The sequence below is a fragment of the Microchirus variegatus genome (genome assembly GCF_963457635.1).
Source record: "Microchirus variegatus genome assembly, chromosome: 12".
NCBI classification, from domain to species: domain Eukaryota; kingdom Metazoa; phylum Chordata; class Actinopteri; order Pleuronectiformes; family Soleidae; genus Microchirus; species Microchirus variegatus.
Genome location: NC_139813.1, coordinates 13,014,496 through 13,039,396, shown reverse-complemented (window position 1 = coordinate 13,039,396; position 24,901 = coordinate 13,014,496). Strand labels below are relative to the sequence as shown.

The 24,901-nt window shown below is 41.2% G+C and overlaps 1 protein-coding gene across 1 annotated transcript in view; it reads left to right on the top strand.

Moving 5' to 3' along the window:
* Positions 1 to 24,901, top strand: part of LOC310935101 (MAM domain-containing glycosylphosphatidylinositol anchor protein 2) — a gene marked incomplete at its 3' end in the record, with an annotated part of 167,480 nt that overhangs the window by 101,701 nt on the left and 40,878 nt on the right. The window contains exons 7-10 of the mRNA XM_083898940.1: positions 1,170 to 1,261; positions 1,367 to 1,604; positions 12,630 to 12,950; positions 22,956 to 23,228. Coding sequence (XP_083755066.1) covers positions 1,170 to 1,261; positions 1,367 to 1,604; positions 12,630 to 12,950; positions 22,956 to 23,228 — 924 coding nt within the window. The remainder of the gene's footprint in view (positions 1 to 1,169; positions 1,262 to 1,366; positions 1,605 to 12,629; positions 12,951 to 22,955; positions 23,229 to 24,901) is intronic.

The following is a 24,901-nucleotide window of genomic DNA, read 5'->3' as shown; positions in this document are numbered from 1 at the left end:
AATAGATGATGCTAATCACCACAGCTTCCATGCCAGTACTACTGAGTTACATACAACAATGATTGATAGGCAGCGCCTCAGAGAATATATATATATATATATATATTTATATGGTACAAAAAAAGAATTAATGCAAATGCACATTGGTGTTTGTGAGATAGAGTGTCGACGTGATTGTCACATTCTTATCTGACGTGTCAGAAACAGGATTCTCTGGCTGTCAACACTGATTTCAAACACGGGGAGAAAGAGCACGTCAAGTAGGCATGTGTCGCTCGTCTCAGCCTTGAATGTGAAGCTCGGCAGGCATCGCAATGTTTTGCACATTCAATTTCCAGTGTTTAAATCTGACACGCAGGTTTTGTTTTCATTTTGTCTTTACCAAACTGAATATGATAATGTCACTCGGGAATTGCCAGATGAAAAGATTCCCATGGTGCTGTCGGCGTTTTTCTTTTTTTTTAAACAGAGGAGATGAATTGAACAGTAGGCACAGGGTTTGGAACCAGTACAGCAAGCATTATGATGAAATCATCTTCTTTTTGCTATTAACAGACGCTATGGTTTGAAAATGGAGTTTGCAAAACAAATTGGATTAGAAATGGTGGATATTTTGTTCTGTATCTCCCCAATTTCACTGTGTTTGTGTGCATTGTGTTTGTTGCTGCTCTGGTGCAGTCGGAATATTGTACTAATGTGAATGTTGGCTCGAAGCATGTGCTATGTTCTTTTTGTGACCCCACTGCTGCGTCAAACAGTTGTTATTTTAAAAGAGCAGTGACAGATTTCATATCAGCGACTGTTCTCACACTTCTGTACAATGTCATGAGGAAAAAAAAAAAATCTAATAATTTAGTTCGGATCGGTTATTTCAGGCTGCTGTGACACGATACAGTCTTTACATGTGTGTGTTGTCAACAAAGGCTGAGCACGAGTCACACAGGCAGACATTTACCAGCATAACTGCACAGCACAGAAAGTGTGAAAGCAAAATAGCCGAGAAAATGTATTTTTAATAAAACCCTGAATTTGGAATTACATCTCAGAAAATAGTTCAATAAAACAAGGTGAGATGAAACTTATGGTGGATATATCAGGGGCTTGTTTGTTTTAAGTACATATATAGTATATATATAGGTGTAATAAAAGTATTTATTTTTTTCTCTCAGCTTTGAAAAAGGGCAGATTCTGGATCACTCCTGACCCATACCACAATGACGACAACATCCAGATTGGACGTGAAGTCAAGATATCTTGTCAGGTACATTTATAGAAAAGCACTGCTTTAAGAACACGTGCTTAAATACATACATGTGAAAGTAAAGTCACTCCTCAGTGTAACACAATAACGCTCTGAATGTCACAGGTGGAGGCGACCCCACCAGAGGAGCTGACGTTCAGTTGGCTGAAGAACGGCCGTGCCCTGCGCAGCTCTGAGCGCATGGTCATCACCCAGACGGACCCGGACATCTCCCCCGGGACCACCAACCTGGACATCATAGACCTGAAGTTCACCGACTTCGGCACATACACGTGCGTTGCCGCGCTGAAGGGCGGAGGCATCCCCGAGATCAGCATCGACGTCAACATCTCGTCCACTACTGGTGAGCCCCACACCCCTTTGTGTCAATGACGCATCTGCTCACCTTCTCTTGCATATCTGACGCAAACCAAGACACTAAAAACTATTATAGTATTTTTTTTAAATGTGGGATTTAATATAATTATTTGGTAAGAAAAATTACTGTAGGTTCAGTGGTATTATTATTAAGAGTTAATAATGATGTAGTTGAACCACTACATTGCTGTCTAAAACCTTATCACTGACAGGTCTGAAAAATAGCTTTGATTATCACCTTAGGAATCTTCTCTAGTATAATTGGAGTTGGAAAATGCTGAAATTCTGCCTAATGGACAGTGTGGTTGCTCTCAGAGCAATTTCTTGTCAAAGATTATTCTTTCCCCCCAGATTTCAGCACTTTTCCTGGCGTTTGACGGACAGAATGGTAGCAGTAATGAAATACGATTTGTTATGTAAAGTGTCAGGTCATCCGCATTTTGACAGACAAGTATTTCTAGCGCAATCAGTGCAGATAGTCGAGGCTTTATATCGGCTGAGGTTTTCACATATATTTAAACACCTTTCCTGGATAGTCTCCACGGGTTAAGAATATTTATTTATCCTTATTAGACGACCGTTCACAGCTTGATTACATGCCAGCAACCGCTCCCATGTTGGAAAAAGATTTACGAACTACTGTCCTTTATTGACTTTTTAGTTAACCCACACACCACTGCACAACAGCACCAACACAACTGTATTTGCATCGAGTGTTTAATTGGATTCCTGTGAACCAAGGCTGACTCCATCAGTCCAACTAATCAGAGACTAAACATCCATCGTCCTTCCATCTAATTGGCTGCTTCCTTGTGTACATGTAGACAGCATGTGAAGAACACGACAAATCAGTCCACCTTGTCTGTAGAGCTCCGGTTAGCTGACGTCACACAACCGAGACGGTACATAAATCAGGCAATATGCCAGACAACATGTCTCTTTGTCGGCTATTTTTATCATAAAAGTGATAATGGGGGATAGCTTTTGTGCCCAAACAGTCATAGACTGGCTAACGGGTGAGGATTGTCCCAGAATTTAAGAAGACGGGTTTCGTAATTAGGTCTTGGTAAATCATGGACTCAGACTAGATTTACCAAGAGCTAGTCTGCACAGCAACGCAATTATTTACCATACATGGCCCATTGTTGCCCATATGTTATGCTTACTTGACACTTCCAATGACAGCAACCCTATCTTTAGCTGGTAGACTCCAGAGTTTAATGCTTGTCATGAAGCCAGATTGCATCTATTTGTTTCCCTCCCGGCTCTTGTAAACTTTCCGTGACACCCCGGAGTAAGACGAATGGAAGTTAAATCAGAAAGTTGAAGATGTGAGGATACTGCAGGTCTGGAATAATGTCGTCTCGTTCTGATTCCAAACTCGTAAAGAGCCGTTGGCATTATAAGGCATTATGAGGATCAGGTAAATTCAGTCTTCAAGTTTTCTGATATGTTGGTCGTTCTCCGTGGGTTTAAAGTGTGCAGTGAACTCTGACAGGTTGATTCCGACATGGCAGTTCATAGAAACCAGAGTCACGTGACGTCCGGAGCTCTATTGAGCTGTATAGTTGTAATTTCACTCATGGTTTGTTGAGTAATCACTTAGAAAAGCAGTGTTGCAGCAGCCTGTCACTGTGGTTTTTTTTTTTTTTTACTGAGCTTTTTTGTTGTAACTTGTTTCAAAAGATGGCAGCATGTAGGCGCTAACATAATAAAATCAAGATTCTGTCATGAAAAGAATAACCAAAGCATAAAAGCAGCTGTCTGCTATTTTATAGAACCTTTTCAGAGTTCATCAATCAATGGATCTATTTGGCACATTGTATACGAAAAAGGGTGGAATAGTTTCAAGAGTTTGAACATGGTGCGCACACATTTTTATACAGGCTTTATAATGATGATGAAACGCAGTGGTTAAAATCGACAGACGTAACAAACTGCGTGAGAGTAGAACATTTATAATAAGATAGTGTCACCACACACTGGTTCATCACTTGTACCAACTTGATGCCACAGTGATGCCATGATTGAGAGTTTCCTTCTTTTTCACTCATTCCTGTCCAAAATGTGGAAACACACCCTTTTTTTTTGCTTTGAATTTTCAGCATGAGTTCAGTACTGAGAAGTATGTTTGGCAAGGTTTAACTAGACTCACTCTGCTAGAACATGGAATGAAAATGCATCCAATAGAACAAAGAAAAGGTGATCATTGTTAGTATTGTGGCTAAAAAAAATAAATAAATCAACGTATGACATCAGCTGAGGAGGCGGTCTTTAGTCCATCATGACGCGGAGTGCGTTCATGCATGCTTGGGAATGTGGCCAAACGAGTCCATGAACCAGCTCCTATTGTGGTTTTTGTGATGGGATCTGATGATGCATTCAGGATGGATTGGGATTGTTTAGAGCCGTATTTAGTGCAATCTGCTCGCGATCATATCACTCAGGAAGGATGTTAATACCGGGTCTGAATGGGGTCACACATCAACTGATGCATTTACACGCTCTCATCTCCTCTCTGCATCTTTGTTTTTTCCCCATCATCCTCACACCTCACTGCCTCTCACGACGTGAACATTAAAGCCATGTGTTGACCTCAGGTGCATAATTATTGTTAGATAATCCTTTGCTAATCAGTGGACTATTAAACATTAGGATCAATCATCCCTGCCAAGATTTTCCTTATTATCTTTTAACTAGTGCAGTCTGTTATTTTGGAGTGCCTGGGCAATACTGACGCATTAACACAGGCCCTTTATAGTATAAAATAAATGCTTCTATCTTACAAAGGAAATAAGTGCGCAGAAGACTGTGATTGTAGGAAATGAAAGGCTTTTTTTCAAGTCTTAGATGTGACTTTCATCGTTCCCATCAGGTAAGTGGGTATTAAATATAATGAAAGTGTTGCATTGTCATAGAGCTGTTGCTGTCATAGGGAATAATGTATTGGCTTTAGCTTCTGCCGGTTGCAAGTCCCACTGCTTTACCTGGATGTGACTGGGCTGTTTTCCCTGTGTACGCCTGTTCGGCCTGACTTTCAGTCAAATTCACGCGTGAATCAGAGAAGTGCCTTCACGGAGCAGAATTGCGCTTGTGTACTAAAGCGCCTTGTGCCTCTGCCTTGCCATACGCCTGCAGCCTGTTTTGGGGTGAATAAGCTCCCTTTTTGTTCCTTTGCCTGTTCTCCTAAAGGGAGAAAGCCTGAGCTGCAATTAGACGTCTTAATAAACGCGTTTAGAGGAGATTACACTGCAGGTCTGCCAGGGTTTGGTGCTGGGGAAGTGTTTAGAAAGCGATTGCGGCTATATTGTCTCCAGTATGAACACTTCTGTGCTTTTTGGCTGTTCCAGATTTGGCTCCAGTTCCAGATTCCAAACCAGAGCATAGCTGCAGCCGCAGCATTTCTTCATAAAAGAGAATATTTATTGCACCCCATTCTTTTAACTTTTGATGAGCACACAGTTCAATAGCTTTCATGATTTCTCTCTTTTTTTGCAAAACAGCACTAATATTTACTATTGTGACATGCTCATTAAATAAGCTATTTTGTATTCAACAGTGGTTTGAGAGATTGTAAGGCCAATGCTTATTTATGAGCATGGAACCATAGCTCTCAGGAATGGCTGAAAAAAACATCCCATAAACATAAACTGGTTAATCTCCTGATTAGCTGGTGTGTTAAATGTATGTTTAGTGTGTGTGTCTACAGCTGTAGCGTTGCTTTATTTTTCAGTTTCTGGTTGGAGGTACCATTTGGACAATCTCAGAGATTCAATTTTAATATCATATGGAGTTATTGTGCATGTATTTCTGACATTTAAAGTTGGTTTTCAGCACTGATTCATAAAGCTGATACCCCCTCTTATTGCATTCGCTGTCTGTCACAAAAAGAAACACTGCATTCTGCAATCTTGGTTGAAGAAAAGTACATTACACTTGAACAGCTGTGATAAGAATGGTCCCTGCTGATGCATCTTAGCACCAGAACAAGACAGTTGCTCATTCCCAGTCTGATTGATGATCACAAAGTAAGTATTTTGAGTCAAAGTCACCTCTTTCTCCTCATTAGGAGGATAAATCCTTCTATGATGAGTCTCTCAATTAGTACCCAGTGTATCTGTCACTCTCGAAAATCTCTGTAGTTAATGAATTAAGCAAATCAATTAAGTGCTCAGTTGAATAAAAAATGAGCTGATTTAATAAACACAATTTACTGTTGTGTTTTTTCTGTAATGAATTTGAGTCATACAAAGCTCATAGCGGCCCTGCTTGTCACCATCTATCCTCCTATCAACAACTGTGTACTGTGACGTTTATTTACGTTATTTATGAGCTGCCATCTGAGTGACGGTGCCACATGTTTGTCTATCAGGACGTGCATGACTGCTGGCTGTGTTTGTTTCTGCAACAAATTCAGTGACCTTAACGAAAACCTGGCCAGCATCCCGACTCACATACACAGTACAAAACCTCAGATCTTTGAGCTGAAACAAGTTGTTTGCTGTTTTTTTCTTCTGTGCAGTTTTCACCGAATGTTATTTTTCCATCAAAGCTTCTTTGATGTTTATATGTTTCCTTTGCTTTTTTTGTTTTTCGATTTTTACAGGATGAAATCTATAATCGGTGGCTGTTTCAAGTAGAGCTGAATTTCAAGACTACGTATTCTTATTGTTGGAAAGATATAATATTGTTGCTCATGTATGCCAGGGTTGCACCAATGGGCAATTCCTCTTTATGGGAAGGGTTTTGGAAATGATCGTTGGCTGATTTATTAATTGATCTACAAAATTCCAATGGATTAAAATGGTCAGTTCCATGAAATGATAAAAGCAATGTCAGTAAAACCAAATACTGCATGTTTAACTATGTGTAAAATAACACTCAATGAAGTTTATATCCCAAAACTGAAAAGAAAAACAAGCCAATACATGTGCCAAAACAGTCCTGGTAAACTGCAGGAACTGGCAAGAACAAATCCAACAGCTGTCCCACAGCTGGGATGCTGTCCTGACAAAACCGCCATATGACAACGGTAGATTCCATAGTCATGCCACTTTTTGCATGCATATAACCACCTGGCAGCATATGTTGTGTGCACAACACACTTTGCGGAGGAAGGTTTTGGACATCTTAACTGTCAGGGGAAACAAAACAGCCCCACACAAACAAAAGGTGACAGACATTGCCAGATGTAGCTGCGCTGTGACCAGGATTCACTTAACGCTCCACAAAAGAGCATACAATGGGTTAATAAGCCTAATAAGTCCGTACATTACACACACTTGATGAGCATCTAGCCTCAACTGCAACACCTGAAGTCATGCTTTATGGAGGTGGCCATCTGGGAAATCACCTCCCAGTCCAGCTGGGAAAATCTGGAAGGCAAACATGAATTAGAAACACTCTTCCTCCCCTTATTAACTGCTATCAAATTCCCTTGAGCAATATACATAAACTCTGGTCTTGGACTCTCTTGGACTCCTGCTCACTGCTTAGCAGAACAGAAATTGGTGCTAATGGAGTTTTTGCAGTTGTGCATTGCTTAACTGAGGCAGTGGGCATCTCTATTACGCTGTCTGGTTGAATAAAAACATGGGCTTCATTACAGATATCGGTGACTATCAGTCTGTAGCAGGGAAGAATAGTGGTGGTGAAACTATCTGCTGTATGGACTTAATTATATAGAATCATAGTCCATGTCACTGATCGCATAAGACAACATATCAAATCTCCACACACACACTTTCACACAGAGTAGTATGTCAGTGTGATCAGCAGTGTGTCACTGTAGTATATCATTGCACAGAGCCAATTTGACCCCATCTGTGGACCTTTATTACACGTGAGCAACTTGTTGTGAGGATGCTTCTCCACCCTCGACACACACATACACAAAAATTCCCACGGTGGACATGCAGGACTCAAGAGGAGCAGAGAGTCCTGTCACATTGTGACCAACTCATTGGCCTCAAGCTGTCTAAACACACTCGCACACTTACAGACGCACACTCTGCAGGAGTTGCAGTAGTAGAGAGAGCTGTTACCATGGTGACGGAGGAGTGATGTCACAGCACTTTCCAGAAAAGGGGGCAGCTGGGATGTTGTGTATTCTCAAAGACGTCGGGCACACCACTGTGGCTGCTGTTGCTGTAAAAAGGAAAAATGCAAAGTGCAAGGTCTTTCCATGTTTTGCAGTCGGCTCACATTGCCACAGCAGACACAGTGACGTGTCTGATGGCCGATGGTTCCTGCTGACAGACTCCAGCAATCAGACTCCACACTTAGAGATTACTCCAGCTGAGGCCCTGGAGATGTGGAGTCCTACTGAGGCCAAATAAGGAAGTCCAGTATCAATTTTGGCTTACAAAGTACAACATAAAAGACACACACACACACACACTGATAATGTTTTCAGTCAACAACAACAATGAGACTCATCCCGTTGAGAAACAGAGGCAAGATCACAGCATGGTGTCGACCGTGGGCGAGAACAGAAACACTCGGCTATAAGCACATACACATACAGTAACAGAAAACCTTGAAGCACACTCGGCACAAGCATACGCACACAACGGGCATACCCTGCAGGCATCGCTGGCATTTGGATGGCTTTGGCACAATGAGGGCACAGAGAAGACCAGTAGCGGGCTCTTTGCCACACAAAGCATCTCAGTGGTCAGTCTCTCACACACAGAGGCAGGGTGTTCACTTGGAAAGAGGGAGCAGTAGGAAGAACGAGCCACAGAGTAGGCAAGAGAGAGCCGCTCTGTGTGCACATGTACTGTATGTCTGTTTACGTTTGCGCGTTGATGCGCGGAGCGACAAAGGCAGCTGATGGCCAGTGTTTGTCCTGTCAAACCCAATAGGCAGACAGCTGTAACTGCGCTGTCCAGTCTGTGCTGTGGAGGGCTCCAGGTGGTAATGATGGCAACTCGGTGAATACACCTCTCCTCCAACTCATTAATGGATACTTGCTGCTCCCCACGTAACCTGCTGCTGTCACTTCGCCATTTCACTGTTTGGACCCAAGGAACCATTTCAAAAAAAAGTGGAGAAAATATGCCGTGGAATGAAATATGTCAACTCTAGACACCTGGCTGGCTGGTCTGAATACTAATCAGCAAATGTATGAGGAAGAAGTGAGTGTCCACTGTCATTGTCTCAGTGGAGAGCCTTCCTGCTGCCAAATAGCATTGCCAAGCGTTATCTGTGAATGGCCACGCTCCATCATCCCATGCTGATGACACCAAGGTGCATTACCTGTAAAGGTCTTGACAAATCTTGAACCAGCTGACGTCCAGCCAAGCATGTGAGGGACAATAGCTGGAAAAGGCAAATTTGGAATGTGTTGTAATACAATGACTTAGCAATGCTTTATTTGACATAATATACAGTACAGTTGATTTAATCAAGTGTCTTTTTAGACTTGAGTTACTTTTTATTGAAAGTGGTTGGTAACACAGCCAAACTATCTACAAACCGAAAAGAAGGACGACGACAAAGATAGAGACAGCGAATGCCATGACAAGAGAGATGTGGGACTATGACATCATCACTGTCCCAAATTAGCAAATCCATTGTCTACATGAAAACTCAAGGGCATCATTCTGAGATTTTTCCACTGTGGGACTTGTTTTCAAAAAATACAGTTTATGTTGTCCCTAAATGACAACTACTAGCCTCTATTGTTCTTTTTAAATCTGTGGAACTTTTTCCACATCAATCAATCTCATTGAGGTTGCTCCACATACAAGATGCATTTGTTTATATGTAAATGCTGTGTAAACCCAGTATTGTCCAACATTAGCAGCAGGCAGACAAATCAAATAACCAGTTGATAAACATTATATATACATATGTATAATATGTTACGTCATTTGTATCAGGAGTTGGTGGAAAAAGAGAAAACAATTACAAGAATACAACTCCAAATGACGAATGTTAATATTGCTCTATAGGTCTGCTTGATGCATAAATTAGCAAGTGTTGGCAAACACATTTCCAACATCTATTTTAAACATGACACTATGCTGTTGTGTTTACATCTCGTTTATGCTGCCCCCAATATGACAGAAAATGGCAGTAAACATGTAATAATGTTTCCACTGAAGTGGCTATCCTCAACCTTTGTTCAATCTTACACATGTCTGCTCTTGGCTATGAGTTGTTAATTAGTTGCTATTTTTAACTTTAAAGTGAGCTTCTGATTCCACAAACATTACAGGTCTGTATGTTGCACCCCAGGTTTTCTGAGTGGGTTTATTCCACTCAACTCACTTATAGGAAGAAAGAATTAACCGAGCGTTATCTCAGCGTTGAGATGACGGTGGTTTTGTTGCTTCTCACCTCTACAGAAACAGGGTCAGAAGAAGTGAAACCGGACTCTGTTCGGTTTCTGGATATTGCCAGCGATTGCATCACTATGAAACTTCAATGTGACTTCACTCCATTCCAGTCGCAGCATTGTTTGGGCAGAATGACAGTGATTCGGAAATCATCAGGGAACCATGACATGGTTTCATCATTGCCGAGAAAAATGTTCGCTCTTCGATTTGCTGGCTGTAAACTATTTTTTTTTTGGAGCTGAGGTACAAAATAGCCTTGGACCTCACTGATGGTTTGGACTCACACAAAAATACATGAACACACAGATATACACACACAGCACTCCAGGAGCCAATGCAATTTGCCAGGTTTACTAATTAAACAAATTTACCCGGCCAGCATGTTGATGAGGAGGCAGACTGCCTGATTCTCCAAACTTATAACACACACTCACTCACCTTCATCCCTGCAATTTGTGTCTTTGTGCTTCTTCTATTCTTCATTGTTAACTTAAATCTAGCCTCTGAAATGTAAGTTAAACAAGGGCAAAGTGTTTATTGGGTCATATTTTTTTGTTACATGGGCAGCAATAATGCTATATCACCGGTGGGAGTGTTCTGTTGTAAATGCTTAGAATTACATTACGCTGCAGATGAGATTGAGTGGCTCCATGAGGCGGGAGAAGGAGGGCAGGCAGCTAAAAAGCTGCAGAGCGCTGGCAATGCTACAAGTGCTGTTGATGTGATAAGAATTACGAATGTTGAAGTGATGATAGTGCTGAAAATGTATCAACGGTCCTGATACTGTAACCGCGGATGGTTTTAATAGCAATGTTAGCAATGATGAGTATGATGGTATCTGAGAAGGAATTAGAATGGTATAATGTATTTATGTTGATATTGTTGAGTTAATCAAACTGTCCAGGGTGTACCCAGCCTATCACCCTGTGTCGGTTGAGATTGGCTCAGCACCCACCGTGACCCTCAAGTGGAGGATAAAGCGATAGTAAATGGATGGATGTTACGTTAATATTGTGGTAACACTTTAGAATAGGGAACATAATAGTCACCATTAACTAGGTACTTACTAACATATATAAGTAGCATACCAGCACTTTATTAGTATTCATTAAGCACATATTAACACCTTATTCAACATAACCTTATTCTACCTCTATTATGACATGAATAAAGAGTTTTCCTACAAAATGTGTTAATACATGCTTAATATTTACTAATAAAGGGCTAGTATGCTACTTATATGCATGTTAGTAATCACCTAGTTAATGGTGAATATGTGTTCCCTAATCTAAAGGGTTACCAATATTGTTTTTACCAGCATTTCAGTGAGTTATAATCTGTTATTAATGCAATAACTGTCATAAAATGGGCGCTGAGAAGCAATACTATCAGACTTGACTGAGGGAGTGTTTATGTGTATACAGCAGCAGCAGCTAGAGCAGGCAGGGGAGCAGCTGAAGGTTTTTTTGAGCTGGACAACATTCACTTTATCACTGTTAAAACATGAGATAGCAAGCAAGCGTTTGTGCAAGACATTTCCAACCATTTTCATGCTTGTAAATGGTTGCTGGCTTGATAACTACTGAGAGCATGTGGGATAGAGGATAAGGGAGAGGGCATCAAAGACTCAAAAAACATATTAATCAAAGATACAGATGTTACAGGGGGAGTTTCATATATTTGGAAACAGGCGTGTGTGCTGTTTTGCTTTTAGGTAGATCATAATTGATACCCGCCTCGTATCTTTTAATGGAAACGGTTCATTTATTCTAGCACAAAGCCTGGAAACGGCTAACCTGGGCCAACTCTACCCACTAGCACCTCTGTAGCTCACTAATTAACATTATTCAAAAATCTAAAGTCATGTCTTCAGTGTGAGCTCCCCAGGCAATCATTTTAAAATCTGCGGAGACCCTGGAAAGTGACTTTGCCCTCCTAAGAATTAGCCTGACACAAATCCCCAGCGAAAACCTTTTGTACAAATTAAACAAATGTAATTAAATGGGAATTGGAGAGCAATAGCGATGCTAGTGTGTGGAATTTACCCTTTCTCCCCTTTTCTCTCGTGTTGTACAGAGGTTTTGTAGTGTTGTCTAGAGGTAAGACAATGGTATTGATATTCTCACAGAACTCCAGAGCAGTAAGGCAACTGAAACCGTGCTTCTATTTAATCTATATGTTTGTTGTTGTGTTGTTGTTGGATCCCTAAAAAAGCAGAAATGCATACAACACAAATAATGGAATTGTGTTCTTTTATCTTCAAATAAAAGAAGCAGTCTTTTCAATGTGGTGACTTGAAATAGTTCCTGTGCTTCTACCTGGTTCTGTTTGGTTTAAAATGGTCTATCAATATTGCACTTGTTGTCAGCTCTTCATTGCATTTTAATTTTTTTTGCCATTGTCCCTCACTGCTGTCCTCCATGATCACTCTTCTTACAGTACATGCTCTTGATCATCTCGTCCCAGCTGTTTGCCATTGCTGCCTGTAAGATCTGCATGGTCCTTGCATACAAAGCTTTTTTTGTGCGCCTGCGGCTCGGCGCCATTGCCATTACAACTTGGATGCTCATTCGCTTCATCCCCCACACACTGTCCACACCACTCCCCTCTCGAATTTGACCATCACCTCTTATCTCGCCTGTTGGCTTTCTAGAGCCCCATATCAGTCCCTCCTCTGTTTTTCTCTTTCTTAGTTCCCCCAAACCTGACAGTCCCCCGGGGCAAGTCCCCCCTGGTGGCCCGAGAGGGTGACACAGTGGAGCTGGAGTGCCTTGTTTCAGGAAAGCCAAAGCCCATCATCCTGTGGTCGCGAGCAGATAAGGAGGCGCCAATGCCGGATGGCAACATGCAGATGGAGAGCTACGACGGCGTGCTGCGTATTGTTAATGTGTCCAGGGAGATGACGGGCTCGTACCGCTGCCAGACCAGCCAGTATAACGGCTTCAACGTGAAACCCAGGGAGGCCGTGGTGGAGCTGATCGTACAATGTGAGTAGACCGTGTCTGCACATAAGTATGTGTGTGTTTATATCCTGTGTAATTAATCCTAATGCATTCTTGTCTTGTGTGATCAACACTGAACACTCTTCCTACTGAAAGCTGTGAAATCAGTGAGACCCCTTGCAGCCTCAGTCAGAAAAGTGCTCTGACTCCATCTCTTCTAAGGGGAGGATATCATTAGCTTAATGTGAACTGAGGAGAACTAATATTAACAGAGATGCATAGCACTAGAGACGGATGTCCACACTTGTTAAGATCTGTCCATGTTTGTTTATTTGTGGGCGTGTGTGTGTTTGTGTCCCTGTACTTCTGTCTTTGTGAGGACCAGTGTTTCGCTGGTTAAGGAAAAGTAATATTTTTCTGATCCTCATGACTTCATAGGACTTTTTTAGGGTTCAAGACTTAGTTTTATGATTCGGTAACTTTTAGCCTTAGGTTACAATTTCAGAATCAGAGTAAGGTTAGGGTAAAGGGCCAAGTAAAGGGCCAAGAAATGGCAGTGAGAATCTTCCTCCAGCCTCGGACACCCTGCCACTGCAGTTTACTGAGAAACCCTCTCTTCTTGTTAAAGATGTGACAATCAAAGATGGTTTAACAGCTAATTGGTGAGCAGCTAATTTATTCACACAAGTCTTCTTTTGTGGAGATATGACTGGAATATTTGCAAATGAACAGCAGAGATTCCATGCACTGCCATTCATTCAAGGGCTGGGGATGATTCTTGCCACCGACATAAGAATGGAAGCTGGATAAAAAGGAAATTAAAGCGATCCATGTAGGGTGCTTACCATTCTCTTCCAAGTGATTGCAAGAAATAGAAAAACTGAAGTCTCATAGCCACGGCTCTATTGTTCCTCCTGTGGCCTACTTTGTTGATCCATGCATTCTTCCATCTCAATTTACCGTAATCACATTAGGAACTCTGAAATGAACGGCAATTAACATGCTGCACGCTGCTTTGATTGTCAAAAGCATTAAATTTACCATACATACGGTGGCAGACAAATACCAAACAACTTTTAAAGTGTGACAAACAGAATTATGACTGCAGGTTTGATTCAATACTCACTTGACACTCCCACGACCACATTAAATTGTACTCTTTGCAATGGCATCCACGTTTTAGCTTAGTTGGTGCCCACAATTAATGATGTTTGATGTGCTTTGAAGACAATTTGTGTGGACGTTTTGACTAAATTCATTATGATTATGCAGTGACGACGGCTCATATCAAAGGTTGGTGTGTGCACCAGTGCTGACACTAAACAAAGTAAACAGGATTTAGATTCTAAGTTGGCCTTCACTAAGTAGCAGCACGCTGCTGCCTCGTGCAACGATAGAGTGTTGTGGCATAAATACATATTGTTGCGTGCAAAAATGATCAGAAATAATGCTGCTATTGTACTGTATATTCACTCAACCTTCTCACGTTGAAGTTGGCCCCACATGTAAACAACAGCCGAATATGTTCTGCATGTGAAATATTAACGCACATTTACGCCACGCGACTGCCTCAGTCATTTAAGAATTTTTTTAAGAATGGATGATGCTGTTTTCCTCTTTGCTTCCCCTCAGGAGAAAGCACTTAACTGCCACGAGCAACAATAGGTCACAGTGATCCTGCTGCTGTTTGGAGAGCAGCAGGGCTACGTACTGTGTTACTCTGTGTCTCACTACAATAGAAAAACACAGTGCGGTAAAAGCAAACAGGCCACAGCTGAATATTTTTAGCAGCTGAAATTACACAGCGTTTATGAAATAACCCCTCATCTTTCACCTTCATGTCAATATAACATTTTTGACAATATCTAGCTAAAAATAAAAATTCTTGGAGCTTCACTGAAAACTACTGTTGTGTGTCCTTTTCGCACAGATAAAAAATTTGGGACTAAAAAGATAAAAACCAACCAATAAATAAAACCACTTTAAGTGCTTCATAAAGGTATAAAGGTTGCACTTATGAAGCTGGTCATTTATTTATTAATGTATTGTGTTGCTGGGTATGTCTCCCTAGTCTGATCACAGCATTGATGTCATACACCACACAGAGATTTAGCGTTAGCACCACATTAGCAGAGTGACAGTGCTTTGCTTGCATCTACACAGGATGCATTCTAGGTCAGCACACAGTCATTGTAATAACATGCATAAGAATAGGACTGCAGCATAAAAATATGTGTTTAAGACAGAGGCCCGTAAAGATGGATGAGTGTAACATGGCTGTAACACTCGTGGGACACGCTGTTTTCACATTTCTATGCTTTATTATCTTCATGAATTATGTCTGTTTTGTCAGGCCAGCGTCTCTGAAGAGCACAAGTCATGTTTGCATTGCATTACAGTGTTATTTACCGTATACACTGTATACGCCATGAGCTCCCTCTTAGTCTGAAAATAATGTCAAACATGACTAACCATAAAAATGACAAATAAGAATAATAGGACGTGGCAAAGAAAAACTGTTTCACTTCAGTCAGCAGCTGCCTTTTTGGTGACAGACGATCTCGGGGGAGGAGAGGTGGAACAAGACCCTGAGACTATAAATTCAGGTGTCCTTAAATAGCTATGATGAACACTAAAAATCAAAAGCCCAGGGTTTTACATTATTTCTATACTCTCATACTGCCCTAGTTAAATCCAGGATGATATACAGTTGTAGAACTATAATTTCAAAAATAACAACGGTAGAATCCTCATGTAAGGCTACAGCCTTTGTCTGACCTCGTTTTATCGCAGAGGTCAGCATTAACGTTACTTTCGGACAAAAATGGCTCCCCTCTGACATGCAACTTGAAAAGGTCACCTCATATCACTGTCTGCTGTCCCCTAACGCTCAGTGACAGTGGACAGGGGTGACTTACAGGGAGAGATGGTTGTTAGTGACACTCGGATAGACAAGACACGTCTCTTGAGGTGAGAGAGGAGAGAAGAATGAGACTCTTCTGTTCCCTTCCCTCGGATAGATTTGCTTTGGAATGTAGTTGCATCATCGGATGACACACAGAGAACAAGACACGGAGAGACACAGTCTGTCTCTTAATGTCAAAAGAATTCATTCTGAGAACGCAATTATTTCTAATTATGTAGAATGGTTTTAGTAAAGCACTATAGTTCTTGATGTCATACATCTCTTTCATCTGTTCATCTTTAAAGCAGACTACATAATGAAGAGGCTTATTAGGCCTTGGGTATTGATAAATCAATCATTCTGCCATGTTCTCGCTTCAGAGCCAATTATTCTCATCAAACTCTGTGACTTATTAATAGTTGGCATCAAAGCCTTTGTATAAAAAGCACAAACAATCCCCGTTTGAATTGAATTTAGATTGCTTTGACACAATCAGAGTGTGTTGGTGTAATGTATCTGTGATGTGTACACGTCTTATGGCTGTGTAAGGTTGGCCAAGCACACGGACCTTTTCTAGTCTGTCTCAGCTTGCGGAATTTACTCAATTAACACAATTCGGCCGGCCGTTTGTTGTTTGCTCCGTGTGCCTGTCGGTATGTCCCCTCTTTCATTTCTCTTGGCCTGTCTTGTGGCGTGTAAGCACTAGCCAATCCCTCAGAGATGCTTTTCTCGCCTCCATTTCCAGGTCCCAGCATGAGTAACCCGCCTTTGGTGGTGAGCCATGTGCAAAGCCGCGTTTACTTGATCAAGGGACTGACGTACAGTCCTCTGAAGCAAAGAGCATTAACGGCGTGAAGGAACGACTGTGGCAAAGTCAACAGCTTTGATATGTAAAAAACCTGCATCCGTTAGCTGGCAGAGGCTACGCCGGGAGGGGAGGTAGAAGGAATGGAAGACGTTTGCCTTTTAGAATTGTCACACTAATAGAATTGCGAACGCCAAATCCCAAGCTGTGACACCCTAATGTTCTTAGTCAAACCGACTTGGCATGGTCCAAGGGCTTGAGAGAGGAAGTGAAGGAACACAAAGGAAAAAGAGGGGAAGATGGAGGTATAGAGTGGTCTCCCAGTGTCCTAGATACCACAGACTGTCAGAGTGAGACTTATCAAGCTCTACTTCAGCACAGATGCACCAGAATCTTTTATCCCAGCGTCCTTCTGTTCCTCCTCACATCGTCCATGACACCTGCCTGATGCAACCATGCAGCCATGTCTCCCTGAGCAGACTCCCTTGCTATATCTGACTTGCATCAAAAAGACATACCCGGATAAAGCGCTCCTATGTGGAGGGGACAGTAATGAGCAGAATTACACGATTGTTGTTTTTTAATTAATTTTCCTTCCTGCATCAAGAAGGCCTGCAATGCCGGCCCCTGAGGCCCACTCTAATGTGAATCATATTAGAGTGATTCACATTAGCCTAACGCCAGCAAATTAATCTTTTGCATTACAGCAGAGCTCACACACACCACGTTTGGGGATGGGATTTTATTAACCTTTTTTTATGGAACAATATTGACTTGACCAGCTGCATTAAATCCACACCAGAGAAGGTCAGCGAATATGTAGGTTGTAAACACAAGCCTTCGCGCAGCACAGACAGAATAATTCATAAGTTGGTCAATGACTGAGCTATACCTATTAGCAGATCACCATGCTACCCCTCACACAGAAGACTCTACATTGATTATCATTAATTGTGTATTTATGCTCATAAATTACCCCTAAGTTTTAATAATAATATGGTAATGCAGATGGTGCTTAAGTTCGTTGTTTGATTGCAGCGGCTGCAGCGCGAGGGAAGGAGGGCGCACTGATGCGAAGCACTGTTTCCCTACATTATTCAACACAGGGACTCATTATAAATCAGTTGAATCAGGGTTATCATTTAATATTCTGTATATAACTGTTTGACTTCCTAATGAATGTATTTTCCTCTATCAAGACTCAATAATGAAGCACGCTACAAAGATTATTCTCCCACAAGGATGCATTTGCTTCCATCCAAAAACACGGCCCCTGTTTTTCTTTTACACTCCCACGAACATCTGCCCAAACACTGTTGTGGGAAAAAAAAACGTGACATATTTCTGAATGGAGCACAGTTATGTCACATGTTATTCCAACATATGCTAACAGACAGGAAGCAAGGAGGAAACAAGTAGTGTTGCATGAGGCATGCAGAACTGATGAAAAGTGTATGTTTATAATATTTATATTTATTATTTAGCATTGTTTTATATTTCTCCTCCACTACATTTTTATAAGGGAAACATTATTGTTGATTCTACTGCTTAAGGTTTTACATTAGAAATGTGATCTAAATTAAAATGTTATATGGATTATGACCGTTGTTTGGCTTGTGATGAGGCCTCATATTAATTGTTAGAAGTTATAGATTTACTTTCACCTTCAAACCTCAAATGTACCGAATAATGAAAATTATTTTGTGTAAAAAGGCAGATTTTTACACAACTTTACATCTTTTCCTGTATGAATCAGCTGATATGATATTGAATATTGGTATCAGTCGGATACTGGTCAAAATTCTGATACAGATATCCAACAAAGAGAAAAAAAGTAAAATCTGATGCAATCAAAAAAAACCTACATGTACATATTTTTAAGATACACTAGGAAAAAAATAAATAAAAGGAAATATCGGTACTGTTAGATCCTCATGGCTGTGACATTAGATTCAGTGGTATAGATCCATCAAGTTCTGCAACTAATGAATATTTCCACAATCAATTAAGTTGATTATTAAAGGGGAAATATTATGCAAAATCAACTTTTTAATCATTTAAATCCTTATATTTGGGACTCTCGAAGCTCTATCAGTCGGCAAAGTGTGAAAAAAAGATGACTCACCTCAGTCTAAGTACAGGAGATAAAACACGCAATGTTGACTTCCGCGCTCACTGGGACGCCACACTAAACGCTAAATTCCTGGAATTGTTGTCTCGCGGAGCTCCGCTTTGTCCGTAAAATACGCTAGAGTGCTGGTGAGGGCAACAGTATCCGAAAACCGGAAGTCCGTGAAGTCCGCGAAAAAGTTCTGTTCTTGGCTCCACAGTGCAGCACAGAGTTCTACACAAACTTCCAGCCTCAGAGGATTTATCTGTCCAGTGGATACATGTTATATATGACAGCAATGTGCCTGCTAGAGCCTGCATATGATCACTTTTCCAAATGCTAACTGCTGTTAGCTCCCAGTAGCCTCTGTGGCTGATGTCATTTCCTGTTCCTTAAGTTTAGTTTTTTAAGGTGGACCTTAAGAGATACTACTAAACCAAGCGTTCTGAACAGAGCTGTTTTGGCAGGGTGATTGAACTGCTGTGGTGCTTCATCCTTATGGTATTTTGACCAAAGCATGTCACAGACATGTTCATTAGGACACAAGGGAACTAGTTTAACTTGAAGAAATAGGGTATAATATGACCCCTTTAAGTGATTTATTTGTTATCTGGAGCAAAAAAAAACAGAAAATATTCACATTAAGAAGCTGAAAAAATATGTGAGCTTGTTTTATTTATTTAAAAATCACTCAAACTGATAAATCAGTTATCAAAATGGTTGACATTTAATTTAGAAGGTGATTTTTAAAAAAAAATGGATTTATTGTTCCAGAGCCTAGAACCATCCTTAATTTTCCAATATTTGCTCCAGTTGCAGAAAAAAGCAAGACTTTAATCTGTTGTGAGTTTATGGTTTCCTTTTACCCCAATTAATGCAAACTTAAAACCTCTTCCTTGTTTACTCTTTGCTTTCATAGAGACGATAATATGATGTTCTCTCACACATCTCTAATTACACTCTCACACCGCAGAACTTCCACATTAAAAGCCTTTTGCCGCCTCACTGTTATACGGAAGCTTTTAATGTGTTGACTTTTATTGATAGTCGCTTCACACTCACTGGAAGCACAGCAAGGAAGAGACAAGCGTTCTTTCTTTATTTCCTTTTATCCGGCCAATATTTGTGGCTGATATTGTAAGTGATGGCCACAGCACCTCCTGCAAATTCAGACTCAGCTGTTTTTCGCACACTGACTTTTATTCGCCGAATAATATATCGGGCCATTACTCTGCACCGGACTGAGTGTTTTTATTTTTCTGTACTTTAAGTATATTTTGCTTATAATATTGAGACAGTTTTACTCAAATGCACTTTTACTTGGTCGTGTTTTATGTCATCATATTTACACTGTTATTTAAGCAAAACATCAGCGTGCTTCTGCACAGAAACAATGCAGTCACACATTCACATGCCACACGGTACTGTATACTTTTTCTGATTCAGTTTTCTTTGCTCATCCTCTTGATGCGTTCACCTGAAGCATATGGATGAAAAATGAAACCCATTCTGACTGAAGTTGAGGTTTATTGTAAACCACTGATGCGGTATTTCAGAAAGTGCTGGCATGCACACAAATGCACACGGCCCCCGACGTTCTCCCACATCTTTGTTATTCCCTCCTCCCTGTAGATGGCAGTCCAAATGGACCATGGGGAAAAGGCCTCTGCGCTCTTAAATGTTGTTTTTCTCCACATTACTGTCAAGGTATCCACCGGTGACTGATGATGGATTACTTCTCAGCCAGAGCTCAGGGTTCTCCCTTAGCGTGTGACTTACAGCAACTCTGAGCCCTCACCACTCGGGCTGCTGCACTAACCATAGCGAGCTCTGCACAGGGAATATTTGCACAGGGAATGTTACAGAGGACCTTTTTGCTCCTTTTTTGCCTCATGTTTGTCAGACAGCTGTTTCACAGGACATGCGCGGGGGGGGAGACGAGGCACGTACCCTTGGTTACATAAGCCTTTTTTGATTTACTGTAGACCCCCCAACAATTTGTCTTTCTGTGTGAATGGAAATGCACTTGCTGTAATTGTGTCTAGTGGCTCTCAACGAGGTTATGGAGCTGGGCTTTGATTCACCAACACACCAAACCCTTCAATTGTAATGTGATAAGTAGAAATCCAGATCTTTTGGAGTCAAAGTTAAGTCACTGGGTTTGGGTGAAAGCTCAAGAAAGGCGGAATGAAGTAGGCCTTAATTGTTCTTTCATTTAAGACCAATTACGGCCACTTTAGCCTCCAGCTTGTGAATGGCATCAGGTGAAGTCGACAGACCAAACCTCTTAGAAGAGTTCTTCTGTTTCCCAGTGTGTCAGGAGTGATTACTTTTAAATGTAAGATGCTTAATAGTGGATCAGTTTATGTCATTAATGGTGGCCAGGCCAACCTGTTGAACAAAAAGACAACTGCCTGTGTATGTGTGTGTTTGTGTTACCACATCAAGCTCACAATTCTGCAGTATTTATTCTTCAATATCTACAGTAACAAGTTAATGTTCACATTGTAAATAAACTGTGCACACATGGGAAGACACAGATGTGCCATAAAGCAAACTAGTTGAAAGAAGCAAGAAACACAATCCACTACAGTAGCTCTCTGTAATACCTCCATGGTGGTTACTGTGTTGCATTTTTTTTTTTACTAGGAAGATGAATGCATGTCGTAGCATTGGGCCACAAATGGAGAAGAACTTAGCTTAGGTTATGGGTGACGCTGATCACACCTGAAGTAGATAAAAACATGAGTGTGTTGCAAAGTCATTAAACACATTCCCAGTGGTGAAATGTAATCCCGATCTCAAATGGGTTTTTTTGACCAGTGGGAATGAGGTATTTGTGACTGTCCCTGTGCACTTCTCTGTCCTGGTAAATCTCTCCACTGCCTGGGTTGAGATTATGTGCATCATATTTTCAGTACATTCAAAAATTTTAGAGAAGGGCTGATTATGGTCTTAGATAATGACATCAATAATGTGATCACGTTATCTGCTGTACATTTTAATTGTGTTTGTGTTTTTAAAATCTCTCTTTAATTGCATATTCTCTCAAGTTCAGAAGGCTCCGTAATTAGATTACATTATCTAGTGTGAATGATGTTGGAGATTATGTTGCAGATTACAGTTTCAATCAGGTAATCAGTGATCCATAACAGATTACAGTTTGGAAATTAAAATTCCAGCCCTGGTTTGAGTTACCCGCCCTCTCTTTTACTTTGACTGAAGTTATGCAAATGTGAAGGCAATTACAGGGCTCAGTGTCAGTCTGTCTCTTCTCCTAAGGATTGTTCTGGCTTCAAGCCCTGCCGTGACTCTTGTCAAGCATCTGTGCGACGAGCATGTCAAGAGCATGGATGCTCAAGATGGGGAAATTATGCAATGCCATTGTTGTGCTTGCACACACAAGCACTTCCATTTTGCCCTTGTGGAAGAAAACAAACTCGAGACAATATTTGAGGTCATATTCAGTCCTTGACCCCGCTCTGTAATGTCTGGCTAACACATTCACCACAAGGTTGTCTTAGTCGAAAGAGCTGAAGCCTGCCAAGTTCTGAAGTGTATGCCTAATATTCCATTTTGAAAGACTGAGGTGTGCTTAATCATCCTGTTTTGGGAATTTTTTATGAAGCATGACTAATTTTGTTCAGAACATTCTTCCAGCTTTTCTGCAAAATTGATGACTCTGCACCCTTTGTCCCACAGTTGTTCTCAAATGTCATTTTTCATTTATCACCGTTTTGACTGTATTGGGCTAATGGTTTAAAGTTTACATCCGATATCCTTCAATCTCCCTTCTCTTCTCGGCTCATGACTCCCACTCATGTTTAAATATTGGAGATTTTTATCTCCTTTTCAGTGTCTCTGCATGATCTTTTTATGTCTTAAAATTCTTTGTGCATTGCCTGCAGCCATTTTTCTCTAAAACATGTTCATGTTTAGATTTTTAAATGTATTCATTTATTCTTTTCACACCATATCCTTGTAGGTTTGGGACCTGCCTGTCTTTTCTGACTTTCTTTCTATTTTTTTGCAGTACTTCTGAAGGTCACAGACAATCTGGTCTGACTGTAAGAGGCATCGTTGCACCTTACTCCTTCTATTCTTTGCCCACTTTAAAGCTTTCATGATGTTCCTTCTCATTCCCATTGCATTGGCTTTCTTCATAAAAACGTCTCTGTCCCCATTGAAATGTTAGTTGAACTCGTCTAAGCCTTTCTCTCTCCTGTGCAGACCCTCCGACGGTGGAGCCGGTTTATACAGAAATGCGTCAAGGCCTGGGCAGACCTGTGGTGATGACCTGCAGGGTGCTGCGAGCACATCCTTCCCGTGTGCTGAGATTCGAGTGGCTCCTTTCAAACCGTTTGCTCCACGCTGGAGCCTTTGATGCCCAGAGGGACGAGACAGAGTACACGATTCGCAGCCTGAATCGGGACGGCTGGGGCGAGTACACCTGCAATGTCATCAATGAGGCCGGTGCAGGCAAATGCACCTTCCAGGTTACAGGTAAACTCTATTTCTTAAAAAAGTGTCCATCCAATTGACAGTTTGTCAAATCTACCTGCGTTACTGCTATTATACATGTCCAGCTTTCCATTTTGCACAGATTTCAATGGCACATTTACCTGTAGAAACTCTTTTTGAAAGATGAATGGATGAAGCTCGCTTCTGTTATCTGGCTCGATGTAAAGACATCTGCTGTTTAATCAACTCCAACCTAGCTTCAACCTAAACAACCATATCGCTTTAATGAGGATTAAGATTTGGTTAGTGCAGTCTTAGGCACAAAAGCAGCTTCATTATCACGAGTACACTGAAAAACAGACCAGTTGAAATGGCTCCAGTGTTGCCACATTTATCAGCTACAGCCAAATGGGTAAAATTAAGCTGTTCAAGGAAGTAGTTCACCAATTAGCATTTGAAGCTGTGCAGCGCATAACTTTTGATCTCATTATTCTGCCTCTGTTTTTCACCCGGGAACAGAAAACGATGTAACATTATTTGTATGATCAAACTTTCATCTGACATCAGGCTCTGACTGAGGGACTGTTTGTGTGCATACACCAGCAGGACAGGGTTGGGTGTGGTCAAGAAGTATTAAATATCCAATCAAACAATGGGTTTTTGAGCATTATAGTTCACTTCTGAAAGTCTTTGTGGTCAGGGACACACGGTTTGTGTAGTGGTTAGTGCTCTTGCCTTTGCAGCAAGAAGATTTCGAGGTTGGAGCCCAAGTTGGAACAAGGGCCTTTCTGCATGGAGTTTGCATGTTCTCCCTGTGTGTGCAAGGAGTTTTCTCTGGGTTCTCTGGCTTCTTCCCACAGTCCAAAAACATCATATATTGGGATTATTAGTCACTCTAAATTGACCATAGGTGTGATTGTGAGAGTGGGTGGTTGTTTGTCCCTATGTGTGTCCCTGTGATGCACTGGCGAACGGTGCAGGCTGTACCCTGCCTATCGCCCTATGTCGGCTGATAAAGGTACAGCACACCCTACGACCCTCCAGTGGAGGTTAAATCGTTAGATAATGGATGGATGGAAGTATTCACTTCTTTGTGTTTTTAGTCATACTCCAAACCTGTTTGTAGTCATTCTCTGGCTTTAGTAGCGCAATGTTGCTGTTGCCTCTGTCTGTCTTGACATACAACTTATCAGTTCAGTGCAGGAGCGTCGTTGAGATCTAAACAGTCAGAGACACAGAGAGCCGTGTGGATCGGATAGGCCTAATAAACACTGTGTGCACTCATGAGACAAAGGTTTGAATGTAACAGACATTTGTTTATATTTAAAAGTGACACACTGCAGTTTCAAAGTTAGACTTTTAGCCGTCATACACACAATTTGTACAGGTCTTTTGTATTTATTCTTTTGGTGCACATCCGTATGTCTACAGCCATCCAGTGTGATGTCTTCTTAGAACTTAAGTGTGTGTTGGACAGCTGACATTAGCTCAGTCCAGTCACACTGTGTTCCATTGGTGTGGATTCCTCTGTGTGTGCTTAGACAATTAATTCAATAACAATCAGACTGCAAAAACAAATGTCATATTGTCAGACTGAATGACAATCAACACATCGGCGGGACACGTCAATCACTCGTGTCTCTTTCTCTGCCTCGTGCTGTAAGGCTGTTCTTCAGAAAGACTACACATGAATCCCCCTTTTTTCTTATCTTTTT